Below are 22,887 nucleotides of genomic sequence, written 5' to 3' on the forward strand. Positions count from 1 at the left end.
TGTGTGTGTGTGTGACTGTACCAGTGTTGTGTGTGTGTGTGTGGCTGTACCAGTGTTGTGTGTGTGTGTGGCTGTACCAGTGTTGTGTGTGTGTGTGTGACTGTACCAGTGTTGTGTGTGTGTGGCTGTACCAGTGTTGTGTGTGTGTGACTGACTGTACCAGTGTTGTGTGTGTGTGTGTGGCTGTACCAGTGTTGTGTGTGTGTGACTGACTGTACCAGTGTTGTGTGTGTGTGTGTGTGGCTGTACCAGTGTTGTGTGTGTGTGTGGCTGTACCAGTGTTGTGTGTGTGTGTGTGACTGTACCAGTGTTGTGTGTGTGTGGCTGTACCAGTGTTGTGTGTGTGTGACTGACTGTACCAGTGTTGTGTGTGTGTGTGTGTGGCTGTACCAGTGTTGTGTGTGTGTGACTGACTGTACCAGTGTTGTGTGTGTGTGTGTGACTGTACCAGTGGTCGAGCCTGGCGTGTGTACTCAGTGTAGTGTGTTTGGTCGTGTGGAGCTGCAGCTGCTGGACCAGTTGTCTTATATTTTAATGAACCGACTGGAGTATTTGGGGGTTTGTCATTGATGGCTCGACCCCCGACCATCTTTCTGCCAGCCACTTTTTACTCGCTTGTATTTGTATACAGAAAAAAACGTCCTGCACATTTGAGTGCGTCTAGATGAAGTGGGCAAGAGGGCCTCAGCCAAGCCCGTCCTCCTAAGGTTTCTCAACGTCAAGAAACTATCGTACTAAAGTGCCCTTATTCTAACCTACCAGAGGACCCAAAACAGAAAACGAGGCAGTATGTCAGTTTCACGAGTCGTTACCATTTTCTAGTACGGCGATTTTTTGGTGTTTAGGCAGAGTATACGTCAAGAGCGACGTTCTGTTAGGGGGGACGGGTTGCCAAGCCCCCTGGAGTCCCTTACGGTGGTCACTCAAATTTGGTGACTTCCTCTCACGCGGAGGAAACTGTGGCGAATACCTGGGAGAATGTCCGAGGAGGTCGAGGGTAGTATTAGCTGCTGGGAGATGATACCTTCTCGCTGAGTTACTTATTCCGTCTTAAACCAAAACGGTTGACACACCCACAAATGTCGTTGTCTGTTTCTAAATATGGTGTGAGTATTAAGTTTTAAATTGCTTAGAAACTTTGATTAATGTTACATATATTAAGAAATATAGATAATATTTTTTCGTGAGTTTTATATTATTTGGGGCCATTAATCTCGCCTTCTCTATGCCACAATTATCGTATCTTAACTCGCTTGTCAAATAGTAACGTGGCCGTTCATCTAGAGTATAGCCTTCATTTATGTGGAGAAATATTACTACATTACTCCACTGTGGAGCACTTGTGTTGAATACATCACCACTTAGAGCACGCCACGCCACGCTAATTTATTCAAATGGATCAAGGTTGGTGGCGGCTGTCACACACACACCTGCCAGCCTCTCCAGGCAACAGTCTGTTAGATCAGAGTGTCGTAAACAAGCCTGGCCGAGCTTTGGGAGCAGAAAAAGTTCTCGAAATCAGCTATAGGTAAACTAAAGGCAAACCTGGACATTGAGCGAGGCCTGGCGAAGGGAAGAAGGGTGTGGGACCCAGAACTCTTGAACATGTGCCGTTTGTGATGCAGGTTCTGGAACTTGACACATGCAAGGAAGAATGCTTTTATTTACATGGATGGTGAAATACTAAAGAAACTGTTCATGACACTACGGGCTCACCATAGCCCGTGCTACTTGGAACTTTTTGTTCCAGGTGCTCATGTCTCAAGACGCACATCACTAAACTGGAAAAGGTGCAAAGGCATCCTACAAAATGGCTTCCGGAACTGAAAAACTTAGAGTTACGAGGAGAGGCTAGAGGATTTAAATATGACAAAGCTAGAGGATAGAAGAAAAAGAGGCGATATGATCACCACATACAAAATAATAACAAGAATCGACCAGACTGGCGAAGAGGAATTCCTGAAACCTCAAGACCGACAGGCCACAGATTCAAGTCAGGGAAACAAAGATGCCGAAATAATATTTGAAAGTTTTCTTTTGTACCACAGACGTGGCCATACATTTACCATGCTAACCAGCATATATACATTTTCTTCTGTCCTCCATGGACAGGGTGAGAGATTTGTTAAACATATAGTTCAGGGATTTATTGAACAATCAACCACAGGTGATCGAAGTGCTTTTAAAATGTTAATCTAACCTACATACATAAATACACCGATTTACGTCTGCCCTACATAAACAGTGCATTTGTGCAAGATGCCAGCTCAAGAGTTGACAGCCCGTTCAGGGAAGGAAGCGCGGACCTCACTGTCCCTGGACATAGAGAATTGCTGATCCGGCAGCGGTCGAGACTGAACAGTGAAAATGATTGGCCAGACGCAGCTGATATCCTCCCCAGAAAGGTTCTGGTAGAACAGACCCAAGCCCATTTCATTGTCACAGCCTGAAAAATGTTTTAAACAAAAATCATGTCCCCCGAAGACTGCAAGCAAAAGGAGGCAACGGCTGGCGCCACTGAAGAATAACGTCACCGTTGTCAATGCCACACAAGGGATGGAAATCTTGAGAATTTATTTTCGTCGTGAGGAATAAGCGTGTTTTGTAGCGCAATGTGACGGCTGAAACCAGCCACAGATTATATTCTCTATGACTGGTTTCCTTGTTGCAAGCGACGGTCTTTGAGGACCTGGCAGACGCTGTGGCAACGGCAAGTATAATTCTTGATTGGGTTGCCAGCATCCGGACATTGAAGCTTCTGGCAAGAATTCCGAAGATTATGACGAGAGACTCTTCATCCCCCCCCCCCCCCCCCTACCTGTACACAAAGGTGTCGTGATCTAGTGCTGGATACCTACACCGAGGTGTCCTGCACGTCCAGAATGTGAAATGGTAACCCACCACACCTGTGGTAGATGCACCTGTCTACCTGTGGTAGATGCAACTGCCAGTCATACTGGGAAATGTTCTGAGGGTTCTCAGCGCATACTATGAGGAGGTGGAGCTGGTCAGGTCCTCCTCAGACGGTGCCAGCTTCCTCGAGTGGCTTCTGGAGGGAGACAACGTGCCCTCGACTGCTGGAGAGGTGGGCTTCAACACGCCTTGTATTCCCCCACCCTCTGTACAGCCACGAGGAAGCCAACGGGCGAATGTTGCTCCCAGCGCGCTCATCCCTGACGGCCTACACAGACGCTGAGAACCATTGCCTCCCCAACCCAGCCCACCCCAACCCATTTCCAGACGCTCTTTCCCCACCCTCCCCATTCCCCGACACCCTCCCCATTCCCCGTTATCCTTGTCCCCCGCACCGTCTCCATTCCCAGTGGGCGAAGACAAAAATAATAAGGAACAAATTATCAACGGAGCACATGTGTGTGTTCCAGCAGTAATGGGGAACATTTAATAATGTAATATTTTGTTTTAAGGCCAGTCATTGTCTGCATAATTCTGGACTGGAAGGGAGGAGGCCAAGCAGGTCAGTGTGTGATGGGACGCTCCCCCTTCCCCTGCCCACTACCCTCCCTCCCCCCTCTTCTCCATTCGTCCCCTCCCTCCTCCCTCTTCTCTCTCCCCCCCTCCTCTTCCCCCTTTCTCCCTAACTGTGTTAGACGTCAGACAGAACGTTTCTGGCTTTGAAGATGTTATTAACAAGTGGAATAAGTTAGGTGTATAAATAGTTGAAGCTCTGTACAAAAATGTAAAAATTAAATATGTAAAGAACGGGAGAAATTGGTAACTGCGTTATTCTTCGTAGGCACATCTAGGCGAGTACTCCTTAGTGAGTACTTCTAGGTGAGTACTCCTTGGTGAGTACATCTAGGTGAATACATCTAGGTGAGTACACCTTGGTGAGTACATCTAGGTGAGTACACCTTGGTGAGTACATCTAGGTGAGTACATCTAGGTGAGTACACCTTGGTGAGTACATCTAGGTGAGTACACCTTGGTGAGTACAACTAGGTGAGTACAGGTTGTACAGTACTGCGCTTGTTTGTTTTTTAAACATGTTGAGTGTTATTAATGTTTAGTATTAAATTTGACGATGTAAACAAACCAGGATATTTTTAGTTGGTGTGGAGCTCTATACGCAGGTGATATAGGGAGAGGTTGTAGAGCACCAGAGGTACAGCTGGTGTGGAGCTCTATACACAGGTGATATAGGGAGAGGTTGTAGAGCACCAGAGGTACAGCTGGTGTGGAGCTCTATACACAGGTGATATAGGGAGAGGTTGTAGAGCACCAGAGGTACAGCTGGTGTGGAGCTCTATACACAGGTGATATAGGGAGAGGTTGTAGAGCACCAGAGGTACAGCTGGTGTGGAGCTCTATACACAGGTGATATAGGGAGAGGTTGTAGAGCACCAGAGGTACAGCTGGTGTGGAGCTCTATACACAGGTGATATAGGGAGAGGTTGTAGAGCACCAGAGGTACAGCTGGTGTGGAGCTCTATACACAGGTGATATAGGGAGAGGTTGTAGAGCACCAGAGGTACAGTTGGTGTGGAGCTCTATACACAGGTGATATAGGGAGAGGTTGTAGAGCACCAGAGGTACAGTTGGGGTGGAGCTCTATACACAGGTGATATAGGGAGAGGTTGTAGAGCACCAGAGGTACAGTTGGGGTGGAGCTCTATACACAGGTGATATAGGGAGAGGTTGTAGAGCACCAGAGGTACAGTTGGTGTGGAGCTCTATACACAGGTGATATAGGGAGAGGTTGTAGAGCACCAGAGGTACAGTTGGGGTGGAGCTCTATACACAGGTGATATAGGGAGAGGTTGTAGAGCACCAGAGGTACAGTTGGTGTGGAGCTCTATACACAGGTGATATAGGGAGAGGTTGTAGAGCACCAGAGGTACAGTTGGGGTGGAGCTCTATACACAGGTGATATAGGGAGAGGTTGTAGAGCACCAGAGGTACAGTTGGTGTGGAGCTCTATACACAGGTGATATAGGGAGAGGTTGTAGAGCACCAGAGGTACAGTTGGGGTGGAGCTCTATACACAGGTGATATAGGGAGAGGTTGTAGAGCACCAGAGGTACAGTTGGTGTGGAGCTCTATACACAGGTGATATAGGGAGAGGTTGTAGAGCACCAGAGGTACAGTTGGGGTGGAGCTCTATACACAGGTGATATAGGGAGAGGTTGTAGAGCACCAGAGGTACAGTTGGTGTGGAGCTCTATACACAGGTGATATAGGGAGAGGTTGTAGAGCACCAGAGGTACAGTTGGGGTGGAGCTCTATACACAGGTGATATAGGGAGAGGTTGTAGAGCACCAGAGGTACAGTTGGTGTGGAGCTCTATACACAGGTGATATAGGGAGAGGTTGTAGAGCACCAGAGGTACAGTTGGTGTGGAGCTCTATACACAGGTGATATAGGGAGAGGTTGTAGAGCACCAGAGGTACAGCTGGTGTGGAGCTCTATACACAGGTGATATAGGGAGAGGTTGTAGAGCACCAGAGGTACAGCTGGTGTGGAGCTCTATACACAGGTGATATAGGGAGAGGTTGTAGAGCACCAGAGGTACAGCTGGTGTGGAGCTCTATACACAGGTGATATAGGGAGAGGTTGTAGAGCACCAGAGGTACAGCTGGTGTGGAGCTCTATACACAGGTGATATAGGGAGAGGTTGTAGAGCACCAGAGGTACAGTTGGTGTGGAGCTCTATACACAGGTGATATAGGGAGAGGTTGTAGAGCACCAGAGGTACAGTTGGTGTGGAGCTCTATACACAGGTGATATAGGGAGAGGTTGTAGAGCACCAGAGGTACAGTTGGGGTGGAGCTCTATACACAGGTGATATAGGGAGAGGTTGTAGAGCACCAGAGGTACAGTTGGTGTGGAGCTCTATACACAGGTGATATAGGGAGAGGTTGTAGAGCACCAGAGGTACAGTTGGGGTGGAGCTCTATACACAGGTGATATAGGGAGAGGTTGTAGAGCACCAGAGGTACAGTTGGTGTGGAGCTCTATACACAGGTGATATAGGGAGAGGTTGTAGAGCACCAGAGGTACAGTTGGGGTGGAGCTCTATACACAGGTGATATAGGGAGAGGTTGTAGAGCACCAGAGGTACAGTTGGTGTGGAGCTCTATACACAGGTGATATAGGGAGAGGTTGTAGAGCACCAGAGGTACAGTTGGTGTGGAGCTCTATACACAGGTGATATAGGGAGAGGTTGTAGAGCACCAGAGGTACAGCTGGTGTGGAGCTCTATACACAGGTGATATAGGGAGAGGTTGTAGAGCACCAGAGGTACAGCTGGTGTGGAGCTCTATACACAGGTGATATAGGGAGAGGTTGTAGAGCACCAGAGGTACAGCTGGTGTGGAGCTCTATACACAGGTGATATAGGGAGAGGTTGTAGAGCACCAGAGGTACAGCTGGTGTGGAGCTCTATACACAGGTGATATAGGGAGAGGTTGTAGAGCACCAGAGGTACAGTTGGTGTGGAGCTCTATACACAGGTGATATAGGGAGAGGTTGTAGAGCACCAGAGGTACAGCTGGTGTGGAGCTCTATACACAGGTGATATAGGGAGAGGTTGTAGAGCACCAGAGGTACAGTTGGGGTGGAGCTCTATACACAGGTGATATAGGGAGAGGTTGTAGAGCACCAGAGGTACAGTTGGTGTGGAGCTCTATACACAGGTGATCTAGGGAGAGGTTGTAGAGCACCAGAGGTACAGTTGGTGTGGAGCTCTATACACAGGTGATATAGGGAGAGGTTGTAGAGCACCAGAGGTACAGCTGGTGTGGAGCTCTATACACAGGTGATATAGGGAGAGGTTGTAGAGCACCAGAGGTACAGCTGGTGTGGAGCTCTATACACAGGTGATATAGGGAGAGGTTGTAGAGTACCAGAGGTACAGCTGGTGTGGAGCTCTATACACAGGTGATATAGGGAGAGGTTGTAGAGCACCAGAGGTACAGCTGGTGTGGAGCTCTATACACAGGTGATATAGGGAGAGGTTGTAGAGCACCAGAGGTACAGTTGGGGTGGAGCTCTATACACAGGTGATATAGGGAGAGGTTGTAGAACACCAGAGGTACAGTTGGTGTGGAGCTCTATACACAGGTGATATAGGGAGAGGTTGTAGAGCACCAGAGGTACAGTTGGTGTGGAGCTCTATACACAGGTGATATAGGGAGAGGTTGTAGAGCACCAGAGGTACAGTTGGTGTGGAGCTCTATACACAGGTGATATAGGGAGAGGTTGTAGAGCACCAGAGGTACAGTTGGTGTGGAGCTCTATACACAGGTGATATAGGGAGAGGTTGTAGAGCACCAGAGGTACAGCTGGTGTGGAGCTCTATACACAGGTGATATAGGGAGAGGTTGTAGAGCACCAGAGGTACAGCTGGTGTGGAGCTCTATACACAGGTGATATAGGGAGAGGTTGTAGAGCACCAGAGGTACAGTTGGTGTGGAGCTCTATACACAGGTGATATAGGGAGAGGTTGTAGAGCACCAGAGGTACAGTTGGTGTGGAGCTCTATACACAGGTGATATAGGGAGAGGTTGTAGAGCACCAGAGGTATAGTTGGTGTGGAGCTCTATACACAGGTGATATAGGGAGAGGTTGTAGAGCACCAGAGGTACAGCTGGTGTGGAGCTCTATACACAATTGGTGGGAGAGTCTGCTGGCTATAGTGTGGGGGGGAGGAGTCTGCCGGCTATAGTGTGGGGGGGAGGAGTCTGCCGGCTATAGTGTGGGGGAGTCTGCCGGCTATAGTGTGGGGGGGAGGAGTCTGCCGGCTATAGTGTGGGGGGGAGGAGTCTGCCGGCTATAGTGTGGGGGAGTCTGCCGGCTATAGTGTGGGGGGGGAGGAGTCTGCTGGCTATAGTGTGGGGGGGGGAGGAGTCTGCCGGCTATAGTGTGGGGGGTGGGGGGGGGCTGGCAGCAATAGTATAGGGGTGGACAAGTTATGAAAAAACTGCCAAAATTCCGCTCATGAAATTAGTATTTTATTGATTTTTTCGCGCATGAAGTTTTAAAAGTTTTAATTGGAAGCAAATGCAATGAAATAATTTCCAGAGAATGCAATTCCTGAAAGCTGTGTAACGTTCTCATTGGCTGCTGGTGGAGGCTTGTGGGCCATGTTGAGGCGAGTATGACGCCTCTACACCACACTACACTACACTACACCACACTACACACCACACAACACTACACACTACTCTACACTACACTACACCCCACTACACCCCACTACACGCTCACACATCTACCCAAATACACTTCACTGCTCAAAAATATCTTTGAAATTCGAATATGAATCTTGTTGTCAGAGGTGAATAACACGCCTTTATATGACATATAAAAGTGTGCTTCTGCTTCTAATGGGGGGAGGGGAAGGTGATGGAGAGACACAGGCGAAAGAAAAAAGTTTAGAAATGAGATATATAATGAGAGTTATGGTAGGAGGCGGACTGTCCGCCTTGCTGACACGGTGTGTGTGTGTGTGTGTGTGTGTATGTGTGTGTGTACTCACCTAGTTGTGTTTGCGGGGGTTGAGCTCTGGCTCTTTGGTCCCGCCTCTCAACCGTCAATCAACAGGTGTACAGATTCCCGAGCCTATCGGGCTCTGTCATATCTACATTTGAAACTGTGTATGGAGTCAGCCTCCACCACATCAGCCCCTAATGCATTCCATTTGTCAACCACTCTGACACTAAAAAAGTTCTTGCTAATGTCGCTGTGGCTCATTTGGGCACTCAGTTTCCACCTGTGTCCCCTTGTGCGTGTTCCCCTTGTGTTAAATAGACTGTCTGACTGTGTGTGTGTGTGTGTGTGTGTGTGTGTGTGTGGGTGTTTGACAGCTAAGCTAAGCTTGCTCTTTCTTGTCATAGCTGCGAATAATAGAAAAGCTCTTCACACGTCTGAATGTTTATGGATGTGTATAGATGAATGTTGTGGAGCATTCATCTAATACATACTAGGATGCTTGTATGTATATATGTTACTCTTTATTGCAAGATATGTTTTTGGTAATTAGTATTGGTTATTCCATTAGGGGGTTTGTGGTCTGTATTTCATCTTATGTACTCTGGGGGGCCTGGGTGCCCTAGAGGGGATCCAGGCGTCTTATCTTGAAACAATCTAGTAAGACTGCTTCAAGATGGTGTTGGCGTTCAACATATCTATGGTGTTCCACACCCTGCAGGAGGCTCGCTGGCTGCGGTAGTCTGATGTGAAGTATCTGTGTGCTCTGAGCTTCCTGGCACCTCCTGATTTGTTTGGTCATACAGTGGACAGTGTTTTGCTGCTCTTCTTGGCGCCTTGTTTTACACTGTGTGTGTTGCCTGTAAGGTATGTTGGGGTACTGGAGGAGTTTTGAGGTGTGGCTGAAGTAGAGCCTTGTGTAGGTGTAGCTGTGTGTTCCTGTTGAGGCTCCTGGAGCTCCTCAGTTTATCTAAGGCTCTTTTTACTTTGTTTATTCTGCCCTGTTTATTTTGATTCTCCGTTAAACAGTTTATTGTTTCCAGGTATTCCACCTATTTTCTTCAGGTGTGCGCTCTCTCGCTCTCGCTCTCTCTCTCTCTCTCTCTCTCTCTCTCTCTCTCTCTCTCTCTCTCTCTCTCTCTCTCTCTCTCTCTCTCTCTCTCTCCACCCACTATTCTCTTCAGGGGCTCTACTATTCGCTACCTGGTTATTTTTTCATAATTTTGTAAGGGATAGTTATTAGTAGGACATGTCCCCCCCCCCTCTCTCCAATATTTGCCTTTCTCCAGATTTCCGCCAGCTCTCCAGTCTCTAAAACTGTACTCTGAAAGCTATTTGTCTCTGCAAAAACGTTCACTCTGAGTCGCCTCCTTCAGTGTCCATAGTGATCACTCTGGGTTGATGTTGAGCCATCATACAGTACCTCCGTGTTACAGACGGGAAGCCTTTCAGACTTTTCCAGGTTCTCCTTAACCAACGATTGGCCAGTTTCCAGGATGCGACCCCACAACAGTCTGGTACCTCTAACGACATCAACATGTTTCCTTTGGGTTGATAACTCTCTTTACTGCTAGGTGAACAGAAGCATCGGGTGCTGCCGAGTGTGGAAGTTCATTGACTCATTCTGAGGTTATGCAGGTGGAGTTGAAATATGGGTGGGCAGGCCATTTAGGGGTTGGGGGTTTGGGGGGGGGGGTTGGAGGGGGGGGGGGGAGGGAAGGCCCGTGGGCAAGCGTGGGTAGAAGTAGGCAGTGGGGGGGGGGGGGCACAGGGTATACAGGACGTACAGGCAGTCGATTTAGAAACTCTATGCACAACGGAATTTGTAATTACTGAGCAAGAATATAACATTCTAACATATTGTTCTCTCTCTGTGATGAACCAGGAATGCTGTTCTTTATGAACCCGTGCTGGCGTAACCTAAGTTTTTTTGTGTGTTTTTCTCCTGTAAAATATTTAGTATTTCAAAACAGGTTTGTTCATTTCTGCCAAATTTGGCATGCTAGTATTTACGGGGGAGTGGAGTTGGGCCCACCAGCGGCTGGAGGCCCAGCTGGGAGATAATACATGGTTGAACGTTTATTAATAAATCTCTGAGACCAGGAACATTCTCCGCTCTGTGTTAAAAATCTGGAATGGATTTTCAGTTTATCTGGGTTTTGGCTGTTGCTGTCAGAGTTGTGTAGTCTATTGTGCACCCCATACTCGTCCTGGGAGTGGTAGTCTATTGTGTACTCCATACTCGTCCTGTGAGTGGTAGTCTATTGTGCACCCCATACTCGTCCTGTGAGTGGTAGTCTATTGTGCACCCCTATACTCGTCCTGTGAGTGGTAGTCTATTGTGCACCCCATACTCATCCTGTGAGTGGTAGTCTGTTGTGCACCCCATACTTATCCTGTGAGTGGTAGTCTGTTGTGCACCCCATACTCGTCCTGTGAGTGGTAGTCTATTGTGCACCCCATACTCGTCCTGTGAGCCGTAACACCATGCTACTTGCAGCTTTACCTGCTATATATATGACGCCTCCAGTGTGTACAATATTAAGTCATTTAGGTAAATGTTTCAGTGTCCAGATCGGGAAACCTATTAGGCCTATCGAAGTCCAACAAAGGCCATGGGTGACGAACCTAAGGCACACGTGCCCATGTGGCATTCGGCGTCGCTCCTCGATTCTTTAAACACCCCCGTCCCTAATAAATAAATATATCTATAGAAATATTAAATATGGAATTAAACACAGCAAAACAGACAACAAAAGATTTCTATTTATAATGATGAGAGCAATGATGTTACGTCATCAGTTAGCTGTCTATTATTGCTCGATTTTATAATAGGTGATGAAGTATGCGTAATGGGTTTGAGGAGGGGGGTGTTGTTTAGGGTGGGGATTGTGGGGGAGGGGGGGTATTGTGTCCTCCATGGACAGAGTTAGAGATCTGTTAAATATGATGTAGTGTAGAGTGAGTTACTGAGCACTCAACCACAGGTGATTGTGGTGATTTTAACAATGGTAGCCAGCATGCATTCTGATGAGTACTCTCTCATCACAATGGGGATTAATGTTAGATTACAAAGATGAACTGTAATTCTAACCAGCTTACACATTCACCAATACACATGTACACACACATGCATGCATATATATATATATATATATATATATATATATATATATATATATATATATATATATATATATATATATATATATATATATATATATATGTCGTACCTAGTAGCCAGAACGCACTTCTCGGCCTACTATGCAAGGCCCGATTTGCCTAATAAGCCAAGTTTTCCTGAATTAATATATTTTCTCTAATTCTTTTATTATGAAATGATAAAGCTACACATTTCATTATGTATGAGGTCAATTTTTTTTATTGGAGTTAAAATTAACGTAGATATATGACCGAACCTAACCAACCCTACCTAACCTAACCTAACCTATCTCTATCGGTTAGGTTAGGTAGCAGAAAAAGTTAGGTTAGGTTAGGTTAGGTAGGTTAGGTAGTCGAAAAAACATTAATTCATGAAAACTTGGCTTATTAGGCAAATTGGGCCATGCATAGTTGGCTGAGAAGTGCGTTCTGGCTATTAGGTACGACATATATATATATATATATATATATATATATATATATATATATATATATATATATATATATATATATATATATATATATAAATATATATATATATATATATATATATATATATATATTATATATATATATATATATATATATATATATATATATATATATATATATATAATAATATAATATAATATATATATATATATATATATATATATAATATATATATATATATATATATATATATATATAATAATATAATAATAATATATATATATATATATATATATATATATATATATATAATATATATAATATGCATTATAGACAGTTTTATCTAGTTTGTTTTGCGAGAGAGACTGAGACTTTAAAGAAGACAAGCGGTCGAGGTACTGAGGCTTGAGACACTGACGACTTCCTTCAGCAGGTGTTTAAGGCGACACGACCATCTTCACTCTGGCAACACCTGAGTGAGTGAGTGAGTGAGACACTCGCGGGTATTTACGTGGCTCAGAGGCCTGGCTGGCGGGCGGTTATTGAGGTTGATAATCCCGCCCGTGAGTGATAGATTAGCCGTCCTTGTGTGCACTCACCTAGTTGTACTTGCGGGGGTTGAGCTGTGGCTCTTTGGTCCCGCCTCTCAACTGTCAATCAACTGGTGTACTGAGCCTACTGGGCTCTATCATATCTACACTTGAAACTGTGTATGGCGTTTGCCTCCACCACATCACTGCCTAATGCATTTCACTTGTTAACTACTATGACACTAAAAAAAATCTTTCTAACGTCTCTGTGGCTCATTTGGGTACTAAGTTTCCACCTGTGTCCCCTTGTTCGCGTCCCACCCGTGCTGAAGAGTTTGTCTTTGTCCACCCTGTCAATTCCCCTGAGAATTTTGTAGTTGGTTATCATGTCTCCCCTTACTCTTCTGTTTTCCAGGGACGTGAAGTTCAGCTCTTTCAGCTTTTCCTCGTAGATCATACCTCTCAGTTCCGGGACGAGTCTGGTGGCATACCGCTGAATCTTCTCTAACGTTGTCTTATATTTAACTAGGTATAGACTCCAGGCTGGAGATGCATATTCCAGGATTGGTCTGACATAAGTGATATACAAGGTCCTGAACGATTCCTTACACAAGGTTCTAAAGGCACTTCTTATGTTGACCAATCTAGCATATGCCGCTGATGATATCCTTTTGATGTGGGCCTCTGGGGACAGGTTCGGTGTGATATCAACCCCCAGATCTTTTCTCTCTATTTGACTCTTGCAGGAGTTCACCTCCCAGATGGTACCTTGTGTTCAGCCTTCGCCTAAGTGTGTGTATTCACCTAGTTGTGTTTGCGGGGGTTGAGCTTTGCTCTTTCGGCCCGCCTCTTAACTGTCAATCAACTGTTTACTATTTTTTTTTCCACACCACACCACACACACCCCAGGAAGCAGCCCGTGACAGCTGACTAACTCCCAGGTACATATTTACTGCTAGGTAACAGGGGCATTCAGGGTGAAAGAAACTTTGCCTGGTTTCTGCCTGGTGCGGGAATCGAACCCTCACCACAGAATTACGAGTCCTGCGCGCAATCCACCAGGCTACCAGGCCCCTCCATCAGGCTACCAGGTCCCTGTGTGTGTGTGTGTGTGTGTGTGTGTGTGTGTGTGTGTGTGTGTGTGTGTGTGTGTGTGTGTGTGTGTGTGTGTGTGTGTGTGTGCGTGCGCGCGCGTGCGGGGATCGGGGCTGTTATAATAAGCTCTGCCTTTCCTTATCTTCCTAGTCAGTTTTTTCCGGTTCTATTCTCGTCATTTTTCTTGGTTATGTCCCATTTGCCTTCGTTCACTGATTGTCTTAGTTACGTTCGCCTTCCTTCCCACTTCCTTCTGTTCTTGTGTCCCGACACCCACTCTTACCCCACCTGTCCCACTCACTCTCCCACCCGCCCACCACTCACTCTCCCACCCGCCCACCACTCTCTCTCCCACCCGCCCACCACTCTCTCTCCCACCCGCCCACCACTCTCTCTCTCCCACCCGCCTACCACTCTCTCTCCCACCCGCCCACCACTCTCTCTCCCACCCGCCCACCACTCTCTCTCCCACCCGCCCACCACTCTCTCTCCCACCCGCCCACCACTCACTCTCCCACCCGCCCACCACTCTCTCTCCCACCCGCCCACCACTCTCTCTCCCACCCGCCCACCACTCACTCTCCCACCCGCCCACCACTCACTCTCCCACCCGCCCACCACTCTCTCTCCCACCCGCCCACCACTCTCTCTCCCACCCGCCCACCACTCTCTCTCCCACCCGCCCACCACTCTCTCTCCCACCCGCCCACCACTCTCTCTCCCACCCGCCCACCACTCACTCTCCCACCCGCCCCACCACTCTCTCTCCCACCCGCCCACCACTCTCTCTCCCACCCGCCCACCACTCTCTCTCCCACCCGCCCACCACTCACCCACCCGCCCACCACTCTCTCTCCCACCCGCCCACCACTCTCTCTCCCACCCGCCCACCACTCACTCTCCCCACCCGCCTACCACTCTCTCTCCCACCCGCCCACCACTCTCTCTCCCACCCGCCCACCACTCTCTCTCCCACCCGCCCATCACTCTCTCTCCCAACACACACCAAGTGCTATTTAGTCGTTGTGGCTTGACGCTTTCTTCTGATAATTCCATCCCTCCCACCCACTCTTACTAGCCTCAAACTTTCTCCTATTTATCCTTCCCACCTTCCCTCCCTCTCCCTCCACCTTACCTCCCTCTCCCTCCACCTTCCCTCCCTCTCCCTCCACCTTCCCTCCCTTTCCCTCCACCTTCCCTCCACACAGGCGTGTGTGGGGGTGTTTGTCTGTCGCAAAGGTGTGAGGAACTATATAGTTCTTAGGTATAGGTTCCATTATGTATATATTAGTATATATAATCCAGTTTATATAATGCACAATATAGAAAGAATATAGCATCTATACCTTGGGCATAACGACCAACGCAGTTATACTGGAAAATGACAACGTACATGACACCAGTGATTACAACAATGCATCAAATATTTAACAGGAAAGAGAGCAGCGTTATCTTTTTTAGGTGAGATTAACACAGAGGGTCATGGACATCCTCTAGAACACTCGCGGCGCTCTAGTAAGATAACTAGAAGTTGTCTTTTTTTTCTCCAGTGAGAAATACAACGAAATAGGACCAAAGTTGGTGGTGGGTAATGGCCATCGAAGTCCTCGAGACACTCAAAAAGGCGAAGATTTGAGTGCCGTCAGCCAGTACCAACTTCGGCGTCATTTCGTTATGAAATGTGCCTTATTTCCAAGTACAATTATGGTTTTTCACCACTTTTTCATTGAACACCCTGTAGTGAGCACATGTGTTAGTTCCTCTTAGGTAGTTTAAGGTGTCTTTGGTAGTGACATCTGTTGAGCGTTCCCGCCAGTACCTGCAACGGACCCCACCTTGACCCCTGGGGGCAGGAGAGTAACTGTGGGAGAGAGAAAAGGGAATTTAAAGAAAGTGAAATAAGAAAAGGGGAGAGAAGGAAGGTAGATAAGGAAGGAGAGAGTGAGAGAAGAGGTAGGGGGTGAGGGACATGAGTGAGTAAGAGGGCCGAGTCAGTCCGTTTAAATAAACCTAAATCACCGGTGGAGAGAAAAATGGAGGGCGGGTGTGGCAGGGGCAATTTGTGGTGGGCTGCCCATCACTGCTTGCACCCCCCCCCCCCGGGCAATACCATCACTGTTACAGGGAGGGGGAGCTCGGTGAGGGGCGGCTGGTGACCCCCCCCCCCCTCTACTTTCCCGGCTCCTCTGGCTTGGGGATTTTTTATTTTTTTAATTGGGAAGTAAAGAGGATGGAGGAGGCATAGGTGAAGGGAAGATTAGAAGTGGGAAATACAGTGAGAGGTATGAAAGCAGGCGGGCTGTCCGCCTTGCTGACACGATGTGTGGGTGTTGGCAGCTAAGCTAAGCTGGCTCCCTCTTGTCAGGGAGCTGTGTGTGTGTGAGAGGTTCTTCACATGTGGTTCAGCACGGCTTGGGGGATGGGGGCGGCTGGCAACCTCCCTTTCCTCCGGCTTGGGGGATGGGGGCGGCTGGCAACCTCCCTATCCTCCGGCTTGGGGGATGGGGCGGCTGGCAACCTCCCTATCCTCCGGCTTGTGGGATGGGGGCGGCTGGCAACCTCCCTATCCTCCGGCTTGGGGGATGGGGCGGCTGACAACTTCCCTATCCTCCGGCTTGGGGGATGGGGCGGCTGGCAACCTCCCTATCCTCCGGCTTGGGGGATGGGGGCGGCTGGCAACCTCCCTATCCTCCGGCTTGGGGGATGGGGCGGGCGGCTGGGCTTTCTGGTTGCTTGGAGCTCACCCATTGTGAGGAGTTGGTTTCAGCAAACTTTACTGCGTGTCAAGCCGTGGTGGCATTTCTGCTTGTCTAGTTCTGATGGTCTCTGAAAGTTGTTCATTTGAGGCTTTTGATAAGGTCTTTTTTAAATAGTTCTTCAGCTGTTCTCAGGATTTTGTCTTTGTTTTGCTGACGGCGTAAGATACTTCCCTCTCAACTTGAGAGTTTGCTGTAGGCTTCTCCCAAGTGCGTGTGTGTGTGTGTGTGTGTGTGTGTGTGTGTGTGTGTGTGTGTGTGTGTGTGTGTGTGTGTGTGTGTAAGGTTGGCATCTTGCTAGCCATTTTTGTTGTTGTATTTCTAGCTTCCTGCTCCAAACCCTGTGGTCTAGAACCTGTATCAGTTGGCTGTATACTTATTCCTCCGCCTTTTTTTGTATATTCTGCCAAGTTAGTTTTCATTGTATTTAGTTTGCTTACCTGAGTGTGGTAAAGGCAGTAAGCAGTGTTGTAGTGAGGAGTGTGTGCTGAGAGGCCGTCTTACCGGCCCGGGTGCTGGTGCTGGTTGTAATGATGGCCAGGCCTCAACTGGGAAGATGGAGAAGCGACGACGTTTCGGTCCGTCCTGGACTATTATCAGGTCGTGTGTCCAGGACGGACCGAAACGTCGTCGCGTTCCCGTCCTCTAATGTGTGGTTTGGTCATCGCTCCTTCAGCCTCCTGGGCGACACCCTCCTGGGCGACACCCCCTAGGCGACACCCTCCTGGGCGACACCCTCCCTGAGGCGACACCCTCCTGGGTGACACCCCCTGGGCGACACTGTCCTTGGTGACACCCCCTGGGCGACACCCCTGGGCGACACCCTCCTGGGTGACACCCTCCTGGGTGACACCCCCTGGGCGACACCCCTGGGCGACACCCCTGGGCGACACGTCCTCGGTGACACCCTCCTGGGCGACACGTCCTCGGTGACACCCTCCTGGGCGACACCCTCCTGAGTGACACCCTCCTGAGTGACACCCTCCTGAGTGACACCCTCCTGGGTGACACCCTCCTGGGTGACACCCCCTGGGCGACACCCTCCTGGGTACAGTCTGGCGGTGTTCCTTCTCAGTTGTGGCACTTACAAACATTCCTACAGTCCCCCCGTGTAAGGAAAGCATATAATGCTCCCTGCGGAGGAGCATCATATATTCAGGATATTATCCTTCATATAACTGTGGTTGGTACCACTGTTAGGTCTAAAACTGCTTCTCTTTTTTACACCAGTTGGCTCATTTGGGCTGATGACTTGAAGGTCTGGTATTAAATTTCTTTCGAAGTGGTAACAATGTGGGCGCCCACAGCGCTGTCAGAGACGGTTCTGGCGTTGAATGTGACAGTTCTGGCGTGTGCTTGGCGTTGCCTCCTCCTGCTATCATGACGGAGGCCCTTGTGCTCGTAATGCCTTCATGTATGCTGTGGTTTTCTGGGGGGAATTGGGAGGAGGAGGGAGGCGTTGAATGTTATGATGGTTTCCTTCCCGAGGTGTTGCTCAACAACTTGTATGGGACGACCCCCAGCGCCATCTGTGGGTCGTGATAGGTACCGTTTCGGGCGCCATCTAGGTTTTGTGTATCGCGGTGGGTAGGTGTGCCCCTCTTATTGATAATGTTTTGATCTTTCTAGTCTGTTGGTGTGTGTAAGGGCGAGAGTTAATGTGAGGCTCAGGTGAACGGCGGCGGGAGTCAAACAGTGAGTTTGTCAAACAGGTAGATCGTGAGACGTCCTGTTAACAGGGGCCAGGTTCTAGGGTGTCCTGTCGGCGAGCTACTGAAGCACTAGGTGACATTGACGCCGGGCAGGTTCTGGCGGAGCACCGGGGAGGTGCTGGTGGAGCAGCAGGAAAAGACCACCAAAGGAAGCCAGGTACAGATAAGTGTGGAAGAGCTCCATCACCACACTACACTTGGGTTCTAACATGTCGGCTCAGGATGCTGGCCGTGACCATTATCATGCTTGTCCACCTGACCCTTTGTCTAGTCTCGACTTTTGCCGGCTGGCAAGCTCAATGTTATCATTTTCTCGTGGGTGTTTCTCGCGAAAAATGAGACATCTGTGCCGTCTCTTATTGGTTTTCTGGATGAGTGGATCTTGTACTGCAGACCTTGGGCATTCCTGGCACCGGGGGGTGTGTCCTGCGGCCGGTTCATGCTGCGGCCGGTTCTTGCTGCGGCCGGTTCTTGCTGCGGCCGGTTCATGCCGCGTCGTTATTGAATCATATATATAGCTGTCTATTTAGCTATATATATAGCTAAAGGAGCCGGTCGGCCGAGCGGACAGCACGCTGGACTTGTGATCCTGTGGTCCTGGGTTCGATCCCGGGCGCCGGCGAGAAACAATGGGCAGAGTTTCTTTCACTCTATGCCCCTGTTACCTAGCAGTAAAATAGGTACCTGGATGTTAGTCAGCTGTCACGGGTTGCTTCCTGGGGGTGGAGGCCTGGTCGAGGACTGGGCCGCGGGGACACTAAAAGCCCCGAAATCATCTCAAGATAACCTCTGGTTCCATCACGGTTGTATTAGTGGGGATACGCGTAGTGATGGTGAACTAGTCTTTAAACGTCAATGAATAATACTTAAATACCTTAAACGTAACAATGTATGACTACTAATTCCCATTTTTTCTTTTCAGGAAGCGAAAATGATCCGGTGACAAGGCGTTACATACAAAAACAACCTCATAGGCGTTGTTGGAGAGAAGACTGGACCATTAGAGCGACAGCTGCCCGAGGACCAGAGATCGAGCTCTAAGTCGACCTTGAGTTGCCAGATCGGAGAAGCTAAAAGTGTGTTAAGATGGTGTTCTTGAAGACCCTGTTGATCCGTCGTCGTGGCGTGCTGTTGAAGCTGGTGGTGGCTCTCCCGGCTCTGTGGCTCCTCATCAGCCTCGTCACCCTCTCCGAGAAGGCTGACAAGAACGACGTCATGGACCTGCCGCCCGCCGTCAGGATCAGAGACAATCAGGCGCCTCCAGACAACAGAATCATCAAAGTTGACAGCATCAAGGACCTTCCGGAGCGCGCCGACAGACCGCAGCCGCCGCCGGAGGTGCCCAGGGTACCCAAGCCCCACAAACCCGAAGTCAAGTCGATGACGAAGACGGACGAGCCTCATGAGGTGAGTAGGGGGGGGGGGGGGGGAACTTGGTTGTAGTGTGTGCGTTGGGGGGGGGGGAGCTGCGTGTTAGTATGCTCACAATAGTCGTCCCTTGGCCTTTCCTGGTTTCGATTGCAGGAGTGTTTTTTCTTCATTCTGTAATGCTGAAAGGATCACTCTTGTTCCTATGTCATAACGTTGCATTTGTGTGGGTTAAAGTTCAGAAGTCATTTGTCAAAACGCCTCGTGTGTGTTTCACTTTGCCATATATCTTTTGTTAGGTACCGGCAAGCATTGGTATGAACAAGCTAATTTCTGTATAAGGTATTTGACTTGCATAAAGGGCGAGTGGACGCCAGCACCGACCCTTGTGGTAGTTCGGTTGTTATACCTCTTATCTAGTCTTTCCCTTCTCACTTTCTTCCTCACACACCCTGCCTCTCACACCCTGCCTCTCACTCTGGTACTCCAGCGTGAGTCTCTAGGCTGAGGAGCAGTCTCGTGTCTGAAACTGTACCGGATGCTGTATGCCGAGTGGGCAGACTTCATCTTTAGTTCAGGATGATGAAGTCTGCCCATCTCTTGTCTGGTTCCGTTAACATGTAAAACTTTGAAAGTTGTAAAATCCATACAGTAAAATACTTGTTAGTAATTACGGTCTTCCTCCTGTTTATTGACATCATATTAGTGTGGAGCCGGTGGCTGAGCGGACAGAACACTGGACGCGTGATCCTGTGGTCCCGGGTTCGATCCCGGGTGCCGGCGAAAAACAATGGGGCAGAGTTTCTTTCACCCTGATGCCCCCTGTTACCTAGCAGTAAATAGGTACCTGGGAGTTAGTCAGCTGTCACGGGCTGCTTCCTGGGGGTGGAGGCCTGGTCGAGGACCGGGCCGCGGGGACACTAAGCCCCGAAATCATCTCGAGATAACCTATCAAGATAGCTGCTCGCCCACAGTCTGATAACTCTTGTTTTTTTTCCGTGAGAACTTGAACACACTAGGTACGCACAGTGCTTCCGCTGCTTCTTTCAGTATCAACAATGATACACTGTTTGAGCTTAGGCTTTCATCATGCATACTTCCCCTAGCTACTTCCTTGCTACTTGCTCTGTCAATTATTTTTCGACATTTCCTGGGGTGTGATATCACCAGGCTCTTAGATCTGAGAGGTCAGGTCAGGTTCCAGCTTGTGCTCCTAATTAAAATATCCATAAAGTCCTTCACATACTAATCATTGTGCGTTAAGTTTGTGTGTAAAATCTCGATAACTTGGTCATTGACAAATCGTCTTCATGTGGCAATGGACTAGTTTAGGCTGGTCCTTGGCTTTGGTTGCTGTATCATTCTTGTACTGTTTTTTAATTTTGTTTTTCCTGCTCATTCCATTCCTTTGTATTCTTTTTCGATCTTGTATGCAAGTGGTGATTCCCTTCTGTTATATGCACACTTTCACCGCATGATCTTTTGCTTGTTTTGCCTGAAGGCACTGCTTGTCAACCCATAGATTAATGATCTTGGTTCCTTCCTCTTTAAGGGCGCTACGAATCTTTCTTCGGCTAATGTGTATTGAACATTTTTAATTTTTTCTGGAAATTGTGCACTTGTCTGGAGGGTTTTATTATATATGTGAGAATGGTTGATTATTTAGCATAGGTGGTGTGTGTGGACCATTTGTGGTGAATGAGTCTCGGATGACAAGTATGAGGCAGCAACAGGTGTGTGTGTGTGTATGTGTATGAGGCTGCAACAGGTGTGTGTGGATGTGTGTTTGTGTGAGGCTACAACATTCCACACATATGTGTCATGTTTGTCTCTACCCTCTCCTCCCCTCTTCCCCCAGATCCACGCGGAGCAGGGGGTGCTGCTCCCCCCACAGGAGCCCAACGGGCCCGGGGAGATGGGTAAGCCCGTCACGCTGCCCAAGGACCTCGACCCAGAGACCAAGAAGAAGGTGGACGAAGGTTGGAAGAACAACGCCTTCAACCAGTACGTCTCTGACATGATATCTGTTCACCGTAGCCTACCGGACCCACGCGATGAGTGGTGAGTACACTCCACACCTGTCTCTTTAATTCACACCTGTGTGGGCAGTTGTCTACGCCTGCACGTGCAGTTGTTTTACATGTGTTCGTGGTGAATTTGCTGTGTGTTGATATGTTCATCGTCGAACGTGGACACCAATTCCTGTCCACCGTTAACGGGACCATTTTCACGCCTGTCTACCGTTAACGGAATAGGGGCGACACTACCTGGGGACAGACTATACCCATCCGTCTGCATGACTGAACGTCACAGCTGCTGAGAGCTGTGACGGGTAGGAAGGTCGCAGGGGTCTGCTGGAAATCCGGACCGACAGCTTAGCTTGAATGCGCGTCTGCTTGAGAGTGAGATTGTGGTTATTGGAGTGGATGAAGGGTGGTGTGTGTGTGTGTGTGTGGGGGGGGGGGGTGGGTGGGGGGGTACAGAGGTGTGGGGGTAGGGGGGTGTGGGTAAGCAGCAGGTGTCCGTGAGCGTGCAGGTGTTTACCCCTTGGTAATGCTGCGTCTGGGAGGATTTACGTGGGTGTTCACAACAGCACAAGTCCACTCAAGAGATGATTTACAGGGACCGAAGGCGCTGTACTTGGAACGTTGGGAGGAGTTGTGGAATTACCGGTGTTGTGGGGCCCTCCCCTTCCCCTTTCCTTGTTAGCTGCCTGCTCGCACCTGCTGCTGCTGTAGCGGTCGCTGCTGCTGTTAGTGTTACTGCTGGTGTATCTTGGAGACGTTGTAACAAACGCCCATATAACATTAACCAACACATTTAACACATCGCTTTTTAATGATGCAGTGAATGTTGTAAAGTTTCAAATATGATTTTGCAATTGAAGATTTAAAATTATATTTCTTCACACAAATGCTAATTGTCACTGTCCAAACTTTTCTTCGATCAACAAACATTTTAAAGAAAGACGTATTTTTGGCGCCAAATAAGACATTCAATTGTTGGTTCACACCAATTCTAAATTGGGGGGGGGGGAAGAGGGCACGATTAGACACGCTTAAATATTTTGTAATAAGTCACTATTATACGGAGATAACTATACCAAATTAGTCTTCCAAACCTGTAGTTTCTTTAAGAAATGGCAGTAAGGCGGCTGTTTATAAGATGGTGAGCCCGTCTCTTGGTTCATGTGTCAGTAGTTGGTAAACTCGTGGAAGCAAACATTAGATTAATTAGTTTTGACAGTTCTCACTCCCTCTCGCCATCACCCTCCCTCTCCACTCCCCGCGCTCTCACACTCACTCACACTCCCCGCTCTCCCTCACTCCCCCCGCGACTAAGGAGAGGTGCAGTGGTTAAGAGGACGTGTGAACGCTGGTGGAG

The 22,887-nt window shown here is 48.5% G+C and overlaps 1 protein-coding gene across 3 annotated transcripts in view; it reads left to right on the top strand.

Annotated features, from left to right (window-relative positions):
• LOC138367886 (putative polypeptide N-acetylgalactosaminyltransferase 9) overlaps positions 1 to 22,887 on the top strand; it is a 102,649-nt gene extending 79,762 nt beyond the window's left edge. For 2 of the 3 annotated variants that reach the window (XM_069329986.1, XM_069329987.1), the window contains 2 exons: positions 19,058 to 19,542; positions 21,362 to 21,587. In XM_069329986.1, the coding sequence (XP_069186087.1) occupies positions 19,222 to 19,542; positions 21,362 to 21,568 (528 nt within the window). In that variant the 5' untranslated portion in view covers positions 19,058 to 19,221 and the 3' untranslated portion in view covers positions 21,569 to 21,587. Of the gene's footprint in view, positions 1 to 19,057; positions 19,543 to 21,361 lie in introns of all 3 variants that reach the window. The other variant, XM_069329985.1, reaches the window with a different exon arrangement.

The sequence above is a fragment of the Procambarus clarkii genome, chromosome 23 (genome assembly GCF_040958095.1).
Source record: "Procambarus clarkii isolate CNS0578487 chromosome 23, FALCON_Pclarkii_2.0, whole genome shotgun sequence".
NCBI lineage: Eukaryota > Metazoa > Arthropoda > Malacostraca > Decapoda > Cambaridae > Procambarus > Procambarus clarkii.